This window comes from Gasterosteus aculeatus, chromosome 12 (assembly GCF_964276395.1).
Source record: "Gasterosteus aculeatus chromosome 12, fGasAcu3.hap1.1, whole genome shotgun sequence".
NCBI lineage: Eukaryota > Metazoa > Chordata > Actinopteri > Perciformes > Gasterosteidae > Gasterosteus > Gasterosteus aculeatus.
Window position 1 is genome coordinate 19,382,962 of NC_135700.1, and position 14,746 is coordinate 19,397,707.

The following is a 14,746-nucleotide window of genomic DNA, read 5'->3' on the forward strand; positions in this document are numbered from 1 at the left end:
AAAAAAAAAAACTCACTCCTCATCAAGATTAAATCTGTAACTCATACTGGTTTTACTAAACAAACAACCCGATGGCAACGATATAAAAACTAGTTGATTTTTCACTTAATAGTTAAAGGGGTTGAGTCCAAATGTGTTTGTGATAAAGGCAATCGCAAGAAAAAAAAAATTAGGTAGAAGAAATAAGTGAACGGGTTATTTTAGATGAACGGACTTGTCCCCGCTCTCTGTACCGCTCATCATCCCAGCGCGAACAAAACGTTTGGATCTGCTGTGCGCAATCACGGAGAGCGCGCACGAGAGAGAGAGAGAGGGAGATAGAGAGAGAGAGAGGGGGAGGAGGTGAAGGTGAACGGCAGCGTGACTGAATAGCCCGCTGACCAATCAGATCCTCGATGGGCCGGGCTCCACTTTTTTCCCCCCCAGTGCTGCACGGGCCCTCAAAGTTTGTTTATTCGCGGAATGCAGTGTGTGATGAAAACGTGTTAGTAAGTAACCCCCTTTCGACTAACGATAATCAAATGAAACTGATCGGGACGTCTGAAGACACCGTGGACCTTTTTGGAACGCGCACCGGTGCCATTTTACGCACGGAACATGCTCTCGCGCTACACTGCGCTTTAACGCACCGGCAGCCGCGACTGAAACTATTCAGAGAGTAGCTGTCGTTGAGCAAGGCAACACGAACTGAATTACAACCATCTTAATGCCACAGCGGAGGACGGACTGCGGAGCCGTTTGGAGGAAACAAAAAAGTTTGTTGGGCGGTCGCGGAGGTTTTGAGTCGCGAGCGTCCAGCCGGTCCGCGTCTACGGGAGAGGAAAACCAGCAGAGAAACTGCGATCGCTGCGTGATCAATGTGAATGATTGAAAGATACCGTCGCAGGCATTGACTCGAGACGCCGACATTCCCCTGTAGTAGTCAAGATAAGCGTTGACTTGGCTTAACGGAAGGGGTTAAACCGGATCCAAAGGGAGTTGGGGAAAGCCAGCCTTTCTTCCCCGTTCGGATCAACTCATTGGGTGGGAGCTGAGAGAGAGACAAGAGTCCCCAGCAAATCAGGAGCTAATTGATTAAAGAGACTTCATTTGAATAGGAGGGGGGCTGGCGAGGTGCCAATCGCCTTTCAAAGAAGCCCCCCCTCCCCCGCCCCCCCCCCCCTCACCCCGTATGATTAATCGCAGAGCATTATTGATAATCATAACGGGGCACATGCGCGGTAGATGGGCTCCATTTACGTAATTTTTGAGAAGGTTTTGTAGTCATTTTTTATTCTTTGCCTGCTGATGTGCCAGCCAGCATGTCGCGGAGGAAACAAGCGAAGCCGCAACACTTCCAATCCGACCCTCATCTGCCTTTATCGGAGCACAATGGTGAGTCCACGTAACTTATCCCCCCTTTTATCCAAACCACCATGAATATCGCACTTTTTGAGCAGTGCTTTTTTTACCAACGGCTCAAGTTAATGTACGCTGTGTTTCACTGCTGTTTTTTGTTTATTTCTTTGCAAAGGGAGGAACTACACTACTTATTTTAGAAAAACGTAATGATTGCGATTTACACTTTATTCCACTTCAAATGGCAATTTAGACTTTTTAATCAGTCCTATGCATGCTCAAATATTGGAGCTATTAAAATCAAATCAAAATACAGGTCGAATACAGTAAGGGAAGTAGCTGCTCGTTGTTAGGGTAACGATGTGGGTGTTAAAAGTTTGCAAACTTTTTTTTCCTGTTTCAGTTTTAAATTCTTATATATATTTTTAACTATAGTTGAAATTTGACTTTCGCCGGTTTAGTTTCCTCGAGGCTGCGCTGCGTAAAGCGGCCGGTCCCGGTGCCCCGAGATGGACCACCCTGTCTCTCCGCTGCCGGGGCTCCCAACTTTTTTCCCTGGGTCCCCGGACATTCTGCCCCGCGCTGTAAAGCCTCAAAAATGCTTCCAGAACTTTTCTATAAATCTCTCATCAGTGAGTCATTGGCCGTTTGCCCACGAGCGTGCTTTATTCCAATAAAAGTCAAGATAAGAGAGGGTCAAACTGCTCCAAAGAGCGCAGAGCAAAACGCATCCTGGGAACATCTTTAAGTCCATCGCTTATATGTTTTGTTCAAATAGCAGCATGAAGAAGTAAGAGTCTCACACACTCTCACACAAACGTGTATTCGTTGTTAATACAACACGAGGGATCGTTTTCTAAAATACACGTTGATCCGCTCGTGATTGTTTTACTCGATCGCCCTGAAAGACGTGTTATAAGATTAACTTTGGCCTTCTGAGAAAAAAATAGGACGATGGGAATTATTTGTTCGCAAAGTGAAATACTTTTTTTAGATGTGGAATCAGTCTGTGTCTCTGTATGGAGCTCTGGGTTACTGAGGCGAACAATATGCCGTCAAGCTGTGATTAAATGTTAACTAAATATTTTTATTGAAGACATGCAACTAAAAAAAAAACTACGGCATGAAATGATTGTAGGATAAAGGTCAATAGCAGCGAAATTGCATAACAGGAGTTTGCGCTGTTACGTGTGTTTTTGTTGACCGACTTTTCTTTCAAATCACTCATTAACAAGAAAATCAAATGTATTTGTTTTACTATATTTCTAAGAAAATATATTGATTTAAATTGCAGCTTATATTTGCTCTGAAATGCAGTATAATAAATAAATACTGCTCAGCATTCAAATTCTAATTGTTTTACAAATGCTTCGCACAACGGAATAAATAAGACAAGCCCTAAATATAACATATGAAATGTAATTTGTTTGCCATATGCAAGACCTGTTGCATAAGGCCTATAAATTACATAAATGCAATGTAAATACTCTCCAAGCCATATTAGTGCTGCATGAAAAGCATGTGAAGGTAATTTGAAATAAAACACTTGCTTCTTTCACGTGAAAGTCATGTAGAAAAGGTATTTGCAGCCCATTTCACGTGATTTTTAGGAACTTGATGATTAAGGCAAAACCTTCCTGAAGGATGTTTTTTTCCGGCATCTTCCTTTAAATCTAATAAACTTTCTGAACAGTTACATTTGTCACTAACTCTTGCAGAAGGCAAATACCCAATTAATGTCCGATTCCATGCCACATGTTAAAAGTCTCCTGTGTTTGTAATTACAACGGTATGGACATGTTGTCTCTCGGTTTTGGGGCCATTTAGCCGAGTGCTCCTTGCGTGTGTGCTGTGTGTCTTCGGCAGAGTCGTGGTAGTCAGCGGTGCAGGCAGAGCGTCATTATATTTGTAGCGGAATACCAGTGATGCCGAGGGCCGGCGTTACTGGGAGGTCGGCCTGAGAGCCACAGAGGGTGGGATGTTGAGCTGTTTTAACCTTTGCCAGTGTCCCTCTGTGTGGAGGTGATGTGAGTTCAGCGCCCAGTGTGTTCCTCACCACCTCGCCATTGAACCTGCTGGTCGGAGCCGCGGGCGGCCCCCGGCGAGGCCTCGGCATTTCATTCAAGTGCACGTGTGTGTGTGTGTGTGTGTGTGTGGGGGGCCTTATCAATGTTGTGGTCGTCCCCTTTTGCCCTATCAGAGTGGCCCCCCTGGAGGGGAGATTTGCGGGGCAGCCCACTCTGCGCTGTGGTTCCCTGCAAACGCAGAGTGAAGTTGCTTGTCATTCTGCCAGTGTTTATGTGGTGTGAGTCTAGCCGTAGCCTGAAGGACTTGCTTCCCCCCCCTGCCCCCCCACCTCCCACCTCCCTCCCCTCGAGCTTCAAGCATGTCACCGGGGCAGAGCTTCTTAGATTCTTGTCCTGGACCACGGCAGCTTTAGTGGAACCCCATCTAGTGTTCAGTGGGATGAGTCCTGAGTGCTGGAGACGATGAGAGCAGAAAACCTCCTGAAGTTACAAGTGTCAAGAGGCTCACAGAGGCCCCCAGCGAGAAAATAATGTAGGATCTCTCAAAGCGCTCCGTTAACTTTTTCAACTTATCCTCGCTTTCTTGTCTCTGATATTCAGACTTTGGTCAGTCTCTGTCCTCTGCTCTCTGTCTCTCATGACGCCATTTCGCCCTGCACACTGCTTACATGTTGCTTTTGATAGAGATTCTATGGAAGTTTTACAGACTCCATCTTTATGCCAGCTTGACTTTATCTTAATTTTAATCGGAAGTTAATCCTTGCTATTTGGGGAATTAAGCCTAATGCTAGCATCTGCGTTTGTTCTGGTCTTATGTGGACAGTGGACTTGTTCTCATGCATTGATTTGGTTTTATAATTATTTTGTCGTCATGTGAAATGGAATAAGGCACAGTCGGAAAAAGCCAATCGGCAAGGGTTTGAGTTGGTAAAATACGATTAGTACGTCTTTCTGCAAAAAGCTTTTTTTTTTCTTCTAAAACATTTCAAATTTAAGATTGGAGTTGTTGACGACCAGACAGTCATCTGTTGTATCGCATCATTTTGATAAATGTTCCATTTGCCTAAACGTAGAATGCATTACTGCATTAATATAATCTACTCTTTATTGTTTTCTATTGTTAAATATCCTAGTCATATTTGCATCATTTTAATTTGTTTGCATTTAATGTTAAAAATGTAATTTTTAAAAACAGTTTACTATTCAGGATTTTTGAAAATGCACACTGCATTAAATATTATGGACTATTATAGTCTCTTTCTCTATGTATTATATGGTGAATTACTTGAATGTCTTCACCATTTCTCAAATAGTAAACGCATTGTGTATTTTCTCTAATGCTCTGGTTTGATTTTATTTACTCTCCCATAAGTCTGGTAAAAAAACGTTTACTTTTATTTTATTTTTATGTATTATTCTTTTTTTCATCCCGGTCTCTGTCTGATACAATTGCATTTTCCTGACTCATTTGTGTACAGGCAGCTTTGAGAAAAGGTGTTTATTTAATACTCACATTTCTCACACTATAAATCAAACACATTTTTTTCTTCTTCAAAATTTGCTCCTGCGGTGTAGGTAGACGGTTGGTCGGAAGGGGGGTGGGGGTTTAACACGAAAAGTTATGATTAAAGTTGAGTCTTGTTTGCATGGTTTGGTGGTGTGAGGGCCAGGGTTTACTGTCATGGCAACTTTGCGTTATCTGATGTCTCTGGGCAGAGAAACATTGAGGGAGATAATCCCTGAATTAAACAGGATCTGCTTTGAGTCGACTGAGATGAGCAGGGCCAGGCTGTGCCGACGATCCCCGCCGCTCCCATGCTGCGTGAACAATGGGAAGGCATCCTGTCTCTCTGTGGGGCAGGGCTGCACTTCTCTGGGTTTCATTTGCAAATGAATTCTTGGCCCTGATGAAAGTGTTGAGGGGCCAGAGGCACAATGAAAGGGACTCATAGAGAAATACAATTTGTAAATCAACTTGTATGTTAAACAGCGAGATTTTAGTGTGACAAAGAGGGAAAAGAATCAGGAAAGTCTGGAGCACAGCAGTGGCTTTGGGGGCAGGGTGATGCTTTGCCTTTTCACTCCCTGACTCGTCCTGTTCATCAAAATGTAAAATTCCAAAACACACTGCTCTGCTCATCAGCATTTCTTTAGAGTTGTCATTTGAATGACATCATAAGTTGCCGTGTGTTTCCTGCAAGACCTGTGAACTGGTGTGTCAAGTTTCTGAGTTTTGTTAAGTTAATGAAGAATTCTTGCCCTTCTCTAAAGTTTTGGCCACATAATTTATACATTTTTCTGTTGGTTTTGTCCCAACAAATTACAGATTAGTGTTTGGTGTTAGGTTGCTAATGTATCGGCTTAAGTTTATTTAAACAACAAAAAAAGGATTATTCTTACATTTTTGCAAACATTTCAACCATGAAAAAGAATTTCATATATTAGGTACTGAATAAGTCTCCTTTTGCTTTCGCTCTCATTTTTTCCTCTTTTGTTTTGCTTGTTGTACTTAGTGTCTGCACGTAAAAGCCGAGACAAACCAGGCTCTGTTTTTCATGTCTCACTGTGACTGCTGCCTGAGTGGATACAAATTAGTTTAGTGACATAGATAACCTGTCCGAGATGCCCATAGTTGGCTGAAAATGAGCAAAGTTGACAGCAAATTGAAAGTCTAATAAGTCCTTCAAATGCTTGATTTGAGCCCAGTGGACAAGTCGACTTTGAAGGGCAAGGAATATAGGAAATCAATGCCTTTCTATGAAATTTCATTAAGACCCAATGTCCTCACTTCACTCCATTCTATATTTTGATGGATTATCTGGAGAAAATGATTACCTTTGGTCGGACTGATGAGACCCAGATGTACATCTTCAAAGATCACTTTTAAGCAATATTTGAGTAGTTCCAATTGATTTTGTATCCCTCTTATCGTGTTTCAGAGGCCGCTGCATTGAATAGGGCCTTTTCTCATTTCTGTTGGCTTATTGTTGCCTTTCGATCGTTGTTTTTGTGAACGTATCAAGGGGATAAGTGTAAAACTGATTAACTTAAGATTAACAACAATGGAATTTGTGGAGATAAAGCTGCTTCTTCAGCTGCAAAACATTTCTAATCACTAATCCTCTGTTTTGTCTCTTTTCAGGGGACACAGAACTTTGCTCAGAGGATCCCCCCTGCAAGGAGTCAGACGCCCACGTCTGTAGCAGATGTTGTGCTGAGTTCTTTGAACTATCAGATCTTGAAGAACACCAGAAAAATTGCTCTAAGAATCAGTTAGTTCTGATTGTGAATGAACACCCCGTCTCCCCCACCGGAACGTTCTCACCTGGGTCTCCTCTACATAATCCTGATGACCAGATGAATGACACAGCTAATAACACTGATCAAACAGAGTGCAGTGACCTTTTGGAGCCAAACTCTCCTGACAAAGACGAAGCCATGGACGTGGACGTTTCCGGAATGAGCAGCGGTCATGAAGAGGAAGGCAGTTATACAGAGAGCGGGAGCCCCGTCAACACAACCGGCTGCCATGGTGGCAGGAGCACCTCTGGCCCTGCAGTTGGTACATCCGCTATTTCTGCGCCTCTACCTCAGCTCAGAAACCTGACTGAACTGGGAAACTTCTCCATGATCAACAGCAATGTTATAATTGAAAATCTGCAAAGCACCAAAGTGGCCGTGGCCCAATTCTCCCAAGAGGCCCGTAACACTGGGGGCCCCAGGGTGGCAGTGCCCGCCCTTATGGAGCAGCTCCTTGGCCTACAACAGCAACAGATCCACCAGTTGCAGCTTATCGAGCAGATTCGCCATCAGATACTGCTACTGGCCTCCCAGTCCCCAGAACTGCAGGTGCCCCCGACGTCTGCTCCAGGCACAATGGGACCAGCTGCCAACCCACTGACCACACTCAGCTCACATCTTTCCCAGCAGCTGGCTGCAGCCGCAGGCCTAGCGCAGAACCTGGCTAGTCAGTCCGCCAGTATTAATAGCCTAAAGCAGCTGGCTGCAGCAGCACAGCTACCTCAGTCCAACCCAAGCAGCAGTGAGACATCTCAGAGCATTAGCACACTGGGGCCATCAACAGTCAATACCCAATCCTCTGACAAAAGGCCGAATCCAATGAGTAGCCTCCACTCTCAGCTCAGCAACTCCTCCCTCACTAAGTCATCCACGCCAGCATTCGGAATGGGAAGCCTGATAGGCTCTGCAGTGAATCCCCTTCTACCTCAGCCCCCACCTGGAAACCCAATATTTTCCAGCTCTTTGCCCAGTGTTGGCACCACCGTAGAGGACCTCAACTCTTTAGCAGCTTTGGCCCAGCAGAGGAAAGGCAAGCCGCCAAATGTCACTTCATTTGAACACAAGAGCAGCACTGATGAGGCTTTCTTCAAGCATAAGTGCAGGTTTTGTGGCAAGGTGTTTGGAAGTGACAGTGCCTTGCAAATCCACCTGCGCTCTCACACTGGCGAGAGACCATACAAGTGTAATATATGTGGCAACCGCTTCTCCACCCGGGGTAACCTGAAGGTGCATTTCCAGCGCCATAAAGAAAAATACCCACACATCCAGATGAACCCCTACCCTGTTCCTGAGCATTTAGACAACATACCAACAAGCACCGGCATTCCATACGGCATGTCTATGCCTCCTGAGAAACCTGTCACCAGCTGGCTGGACAGCAAACCAGTTTTGCCCACAATGACTTCCTCAGTTGGCATGTTGCTGCCACCAACCATGCCGAGCTTGCCACATTTCATCAAAAAGGAAGATCATTCAATAGCCATAACTAGCCCTTCTGTCGCAAAGAGTGTCTTGGGCACTACCGAGCCTTCAGCTAAATGTATGGACCGGGTGTCTGAAGAGGGTGAAGGTGCAACTCTGCCTACCTCAAATGGGAAAACTGAAGAAGGCAGCCACTCCTCGGGCTTCATGACAAATGTGAGCTCTGCCTCAGAGAGCACTGCTGACTACACAACATCAAACAGCCCACCCATGATGACCAACCCCCTCATGCCTCTTATGTCTGATCAGTTCAAGGCTAAATTCCCCTTTGGAGGTATCCTAGATCCTCTCCAGGGGTCAGAGACATCCAAGCTACAGCAGCTTGTGGAGAACATTGACAGGAAGGTGGCAGACCCAAATGAATGTGTCATCTGCCACCGCGTGCTGAGCTGCCAAAGTGCTCTTAAAATGCACTACCGCACTCACACTGGGGAAAGGCCCTTCAAGTGTAAAATCTGCGGCAGGGCATTTACCACCAAGGGTAATCTTAAGACTCACTACAGCGTCCATAGGGCCATGCCTCCTCTGAGAGTCCAACACTCCTGTCCTATTTGTCAGAAGAAGTTCACAAATGCCGTGGTTCTACAGCAACACATCCGCATGCACATGGGTGGGCACATCCCCAACACCCCTCTACCAGAGAGTTACCCAGAGTCCATGGTCTCTGACAATGGGTCATTTGACGAGGGAAACATTGATGATATGGACAACTTCTCTGATGACAACTTTGAAGGAATGGAGGAGGGCCCAGACAGCAGTGTGCCAGACACACCGAGGTCAGTTGATGCGTTTCATGACAGTCTATGTAACTCCCCAGCCCCCCATGAATTGTCAAGCCGGGAGGAGAAAGAGAGAAATGGAGGAGAGAATGCCCACAATAATGAAACGGAGGAGCTACAGGTCATCCAAATGAGGGCTATGGCAAACGGCTTTGTTGAGGGAGATTGCTTCACCAATGACTCCTCGTCTCTAGGAGGGGATGTTGACAGCCAAAGTCCTGGAAGTCCAGCTGTGTCAGAATCTACCTCCTCCATGCAGGCACCATCCCCCATTAGCATGCAGCCACAACCACACAAATCCCCTAGTTTCGAAGAAAGGCACCAGAGGGCATTATCGTTGGAGCACACCACTGCAAGCCTCTTGCACTCTAACCCCTCCAACATTGGAGCACTGGACCTGACATCTGTCAATCCCTCAAAAGATCCCTTAGGCATGTTATTCCCCTTCCGTGAGCGTAGCATCATCAAGAACACATCCTGTGACATCTGTGGGAAGACCTTCGCTTGTCAGAGTGCCTTGGACATTCACTACCGAAGCCATACCAAAGAACGGCCATTTATTTGCACGGCCTGCAACAGAGGTTTCTCCACCAAGGGCAACCTCAAGCAGCACATGCTGACCCATCAAATGAGAGACCTGCCCTCACAACTCTTTGAGCCGTCAAACACTAGCCTGTCCTCTAGCCCAACTCCTTCCCTTCTCTCTGTAGGCTCTGTTAACAAACCAGAGGTCAATGGCTTCCTCCATAGCCTCCACATAGAAAACAAGGAAATGCCCTCTGGCTTGGTCACATCATCTGCCTCCACTTCGCCAGTGCTTTCTGCCGCTCCGCAACGCAGGACGCCCAAGCAACACTTTTGCAACGCTTGTGGGAAGTGTTTCTCCTCCTCCAGCGCTCTGCAGATCCACGAGAGAACCCACACAGGGGAGAAGCCCTTTGCCTGCAGTATCTGTGGCCGAGCTTTTACCACCAAAGGAAACCTCAAGGTAAATGTCGAAACATCCAGAAAACGGTCGGCCTCCCAAAAGTTTGTGCGTGAGAACGTTTATGAAAAATGTGTCTCAGGGCGCCTATATAGTTTTATGCAGTGTGTGAGTGCACCAGGCATCAAGAGGTGATGAAGTTCTATAATTAATGGCAGGAACCGCTCTCTGAGAAAATAAGTTACCTTATGACGGAAAGGCTGAAGAACTGGGTAGGAATTCCAGAATTTAATCAGCTAAGAATGATTTGGTGCACAGCATTAATAAGGCGATCGTTGTGCACAGGTCACTCAGTAGTTTTGAACAATTACTATTTGAAAACACGCAGGCCTAAATTATTAGGATAGGATCTCAGATAGAGTGATTTTGGAATGCATGTACATATTTTACTTTTTGGTTGGTGATAGTTTTATACAGAGATATCTTGATTTAAGTACACAGAAACGTCTCTTAAACACAATATTATATAATACAATATACATAAGATAGGTAAGATATTTACACGTGCCGTGTAAAATAACTGGTCTGCTGCACACAGGGTGTTAAGCTATTTTAATTCGGAGTCTAGCATTATTATTATTTTTTCCATTGCATCATCGCATGTGCAGCTCTCGTGGCCAAGTTTGTAAACATCACTAATTGTCATCCCTCTCTTTGCTCCGTCTCCCTCCCTTTTTATTCCTCCCTCTCTCTCTCTGCAGGTCCACATGGGCACGCACATGTGGAACAGCGCTCCCGCCAGACGTGGGCGCAGGCTCTCTGTGGACGGGCCAATGGCCTTCCTGGGAGCGAACCCAGTCAAGTTTCCCGAAATCTTCCAGAAGGACATGGCGTCAAGGGCGAGCAACGGGGACCCAACCAGTTTCTGGAACCAGTACGCTGCAGCCTTCTCCAACGGCCTGGCAATGAAGACCAATGAAATCTCTGTCATCCAGAATGGAGGCCTCCCACCCATGTCAGGCAGTATGATAAATGGGGGTAGCTCTCCCATCGGTGGCCTGACCGGCAGCCTCGACAAGCTACACAGCATGGAGCCCAACGCTGCCCTCGCAGGTTTGGAGAAAATGGCCAACACAGAGAACGGTGCCCACTTCCGTTTCACTCGCTTCATGGAGGATAATAAAGAAATCGTCACCAGTTAGAGTGAATGTCCTCGGGTTGCGCACAGACACATATTGTACACATATGTAGACAAACAGAAGAAGAGAAAGAAAGAAAGAACAAGACAGGGACAAAATCAACTGAACTGCTTTGCTCGCCATTGAATCTTTACGAAGTGAGTGTGAAGACAAGTTGCTTTTTTTGTACAATGTACATGTTATTGTTTTACGGAGCTTATTTATTAGTGATTATAACCTTGCTTGAAACCAAGTGGAAGCATTAACAGTTAGGTTTTTGTTTGTTTTAAAGCCAGAATGGGTATGTATGGGTGCTTAAAAAAATGTCCTTTTGAAACCTAGAATATCTGGGTAGATAACCTTACCTTGGCATTAAGTTATTTTCTGTCTGTAGTAGCTATAACCGAACTGTCGATGTACATGTGATGCATTAGCCCTGTAATAAGCAAACAGACTTGCTGTAAATAATGTACACTGATCTTCTGTGGATGGTCTAACATCTGTGTGTTCATGCCCCCCCTCTCCTCATTCAAGCAAAACAGTGACATTCAGGCAGGGGACTCAATTATGTCGTAGTTCCTTTCCTTTCAACTGATATTTACTTTAGTTTATTTAAGGAAGACAAAACATTGAAGCTTGCTACATTTCAAGGGTTTCTTTAGTGTTGACTTTTGTTGTTTCTGTGTATTGTACTTTTTACTTTTTATTTACTTCCATATTTTCCCCTCAATTTCCTTTTTTTGTTGTTGTTGTTGTTGTTGCTCTTATCTTTGGTGTTGGTGAAAGCAAGACAGAAGGGAACATTTGATGTGGCCCATTTACTGGCTTTTGGAACTGAGACAGCCAATCAAATGAGCAGGATTCTCCTTCACTTCTCCGCTGGATTTCCACGTTGCTGCTATGTCCCAGCATCCTCACTGACATCAAGTGCAAAGTTGTGTGTTGAAGCTTCTGTAAATATGCTCAGACGTGGAAATAAAAACTCCCTCGTAAGAAAATGTACATAAAGCTCACACAAGAGAAGTCCATCACGGCCATGGGACAAAATGATAGTGTTTTTATAAATATAAATATATATTAGGTTTGACAACCTTCGGACTGTTACATGCACTTTCTTGGAAAGTTGGAAGATCTTTATGGGTCCAGTTTCTCTACACTTTAATACCTACTAACAACTAAGATACTGTAATTCTTTACTCTAATAATCAAATACATCAGTTTTCCAAAAGAAATATTGTGTGTGTCTGTGTGTACTTTTATTCCCATCTTTGTTTATCGTACTGTTGGATCTATACTGGTGATTATTTTTTCACGCATCAAACGTTGACAATCATTTGCAAAAATAACCGAAATGGAAATAAAAAAGGTTTTGTCTTTGAATGAAGTGTGCTTAGAGAGGCCGTGGCGCTTGTCCAGTTTCACTGATGAGCACCACCCGCAGTATCCGGCCGCTAGTCGTGTGTTTGCTCCTGTTTTAAAAATCGCAGTTTGAACCTCATCACCTCCGCAAGTAGCGCCAAAGGCTTTTTACGCGCAAAGGAAAAGGTTCCCTCGACCCGCTTATCTACACGCTTTCTAGTCTACGGACGGAATTAAAGCAGAGACTAAATCGTTTGTCACGTTTGGAGAATGGGCCGTTGCACGCGGAATGCGACGACCTGTTGTGCCATGAAGCCACAATGAGTGGACAAACCGATCACGCGGGTGTCCGGATGGAGCCTCTGGACATTCGACTTGCGTTTTTTTTTTTTTCTTTTAAAACGAATTTTTCTATTTTTCTATTTCAACAGCTGCGTTTAATCAAACAGATCGTTGCACATTCTGCAGTACAGGATCTGCTCATTTCTGTCCGGTATCCAATGCACCCCCCCCCCCCCCCCCCTTCTTACCAAAGCCGAAATCCTCAATATTTACGTTTTATATTTCAAGACGTCGACGCTAAATGATCCGTGCACACATTGCCGGTTTCTCCTTTTTTAACAACCACATGTGTTCTGCTCTACTCTGTTTGTGCAGCACATCGGCTTCCCGAGAGATTATTTCAGAGGATAGAGAGGAATAAAACTGTTCCACTTTGTTAATGCCTGGTTAATTAAGACAAATACTTTGCTCATATTTACGGGGTACATTTAATTTTCCACAGATTTTCTGCTCCATCTTTTAAAAATATAATAATTATTGATGCTGTTTTCATCATTTGCAATGTAATTATAATGTTTCATTACAAATTGAATAAAAGTAATATTTCAATTCAAACACATTACAGATTTTAAAAAAGGCCAGGTTCCAGGCCTTGTCTCAGTGAACCAAAAAGCTTATATATGTACATGCATATTTATTTTTCTGTTGGATACTAACAGGTGGGAAACAGGACTAAATGCATGCTTTATCCGTGAGCAGTCCCACCACTGAGCACAGACTGGGCCATTCGCCCTCGGTACCTCTCTGAAGTATCGATTGAGCTGTGCAGTATTACAGAAACACTTGAATCTCAGGTGGCAGGAATGTGTACAATTGATCTCTTCCACTGTGGCTCCCAGCAGTGGCTTCTTGGTCCACAACACAGAGCACCACAGGAAGAGCGAAGCGAACACACTGAAACACAATCGCTGCGAACGGAGAGGGGGCTGCCGCACCCCCCTCGTTCACTGTCCCAATGTATTGTTGTGCTGCGAGTCTCATCTGCCTCAATGTGATCTCAGGGTGCAGAAAACACACTTTTATAACACAACACGCACATTATATTATAAACATACTCACAGGAGAGAAACGTTGCATTTTTCAGCCTCACACAGATGCACTCATGCACATTTATATATTATATACATTATAACATAACATTTTATCTAATTTGTTTTCAGTTTAGTGTTGGTTGTTAAGCTGAATGGCTTGATGGCCTTCAGCCGCAGTGTGTGGAGAGGATGGGAACCATCAGCAGAGGAGCATTACTCTCTAGCTGTAAGCCACTCCTGTCCACTTACTGTACACTGAGGTTCATTAAAGGCCTCATCTTAAGTAAAGACTGTGTGCACAGCTGCCCCATTGTATAAATAAGATCCTTTGTTTCCACTGTAAATATACTTGTACAACATGTCTACCTTATTCTCCATAGTTTTGAATAGTTTTATGAAAATTACATTTTTAATGCACCACCTAAATAAACTAAATTAAATGGATAAGAAATATCTGTATATATATATATATATATATATATATATATATATATTATGACTGCAATTTCACATGTGTGAGTTTGTGTGTGTGTGTGTGTGTGTGTGTGTGTGAGAGAGAGAGTTCACTCCAGTGAGTCGGTAGTAGTAGTAAAAAAAGAAGGAAGGGAACTGCTCCTGGACTCCTCAACAGCGGCATGATGGAGACTTAATTCTGGCGTGGAATCCTGTTTCATTCCTCCTGTTTCTACCCTCCACAGCGCTTCGGTGTGCAGGTCAGTTTGAGATCTCCGGAGCTGGAGACGTCTTCTGCCTTCTGTAGTCGGCCCTCCTGAGTCGATACAAACCGTAGCCCGGGGGCCAGGCCCAGACTCCCCGCTGAGGTTCTGGACCACTGCTATGAGATCAAAGACCCGCGGAGAACAATGGTGAGCCTCATTTAGCCGGACGTGCTTGACTTTACCCCACATTGCAGCGCCACACCTGCCCACGCTGTCAGTCACATTCAGGTGATGGGTTGACTGCCACTCTTCCCTATGCATGTAAT

General features: G+C 44.5%; 1 protein-coding gene across 2 annotated transcripts; it reads left to right on the top strand.

Annotated features, from left to right (window-relative positions):
* The first annotated feature begins 341 nt into the window (after positions 1-341).
* Positions 342-12,261, top strand: sall1a (spalt-like transcription factor 1a). 2 transcript variants are annotated; one of them, XM_040204124.2, is made up of 3 exons: positions 342-1,374; positions 6,508-9,914; positions 10,613-12,261. In XM_040204124.2, exons 1-3 carry the CDS (start codon positions 1,302-1,304, stop codon positions 11,051-11,053), a joined length of 3,921 nt encoding a protein of 1,306 aa, XP_040060058.2. In that variant the 5' UTR covers positions 342-1,301; the 3' UTR covers positions 11,054-12,261. The 2 variants fall into 2 exon arrangements, with proteins under 2 accessions (XP_040060058.2, XP_040060089.2); XM_040204155.2 differs by lacking the exon at positions 342-1,374 and adding an exon at positions 3,720-3,897.
* Positions 12,262-14,746: the final 2,485 nt, after the last annotated feature.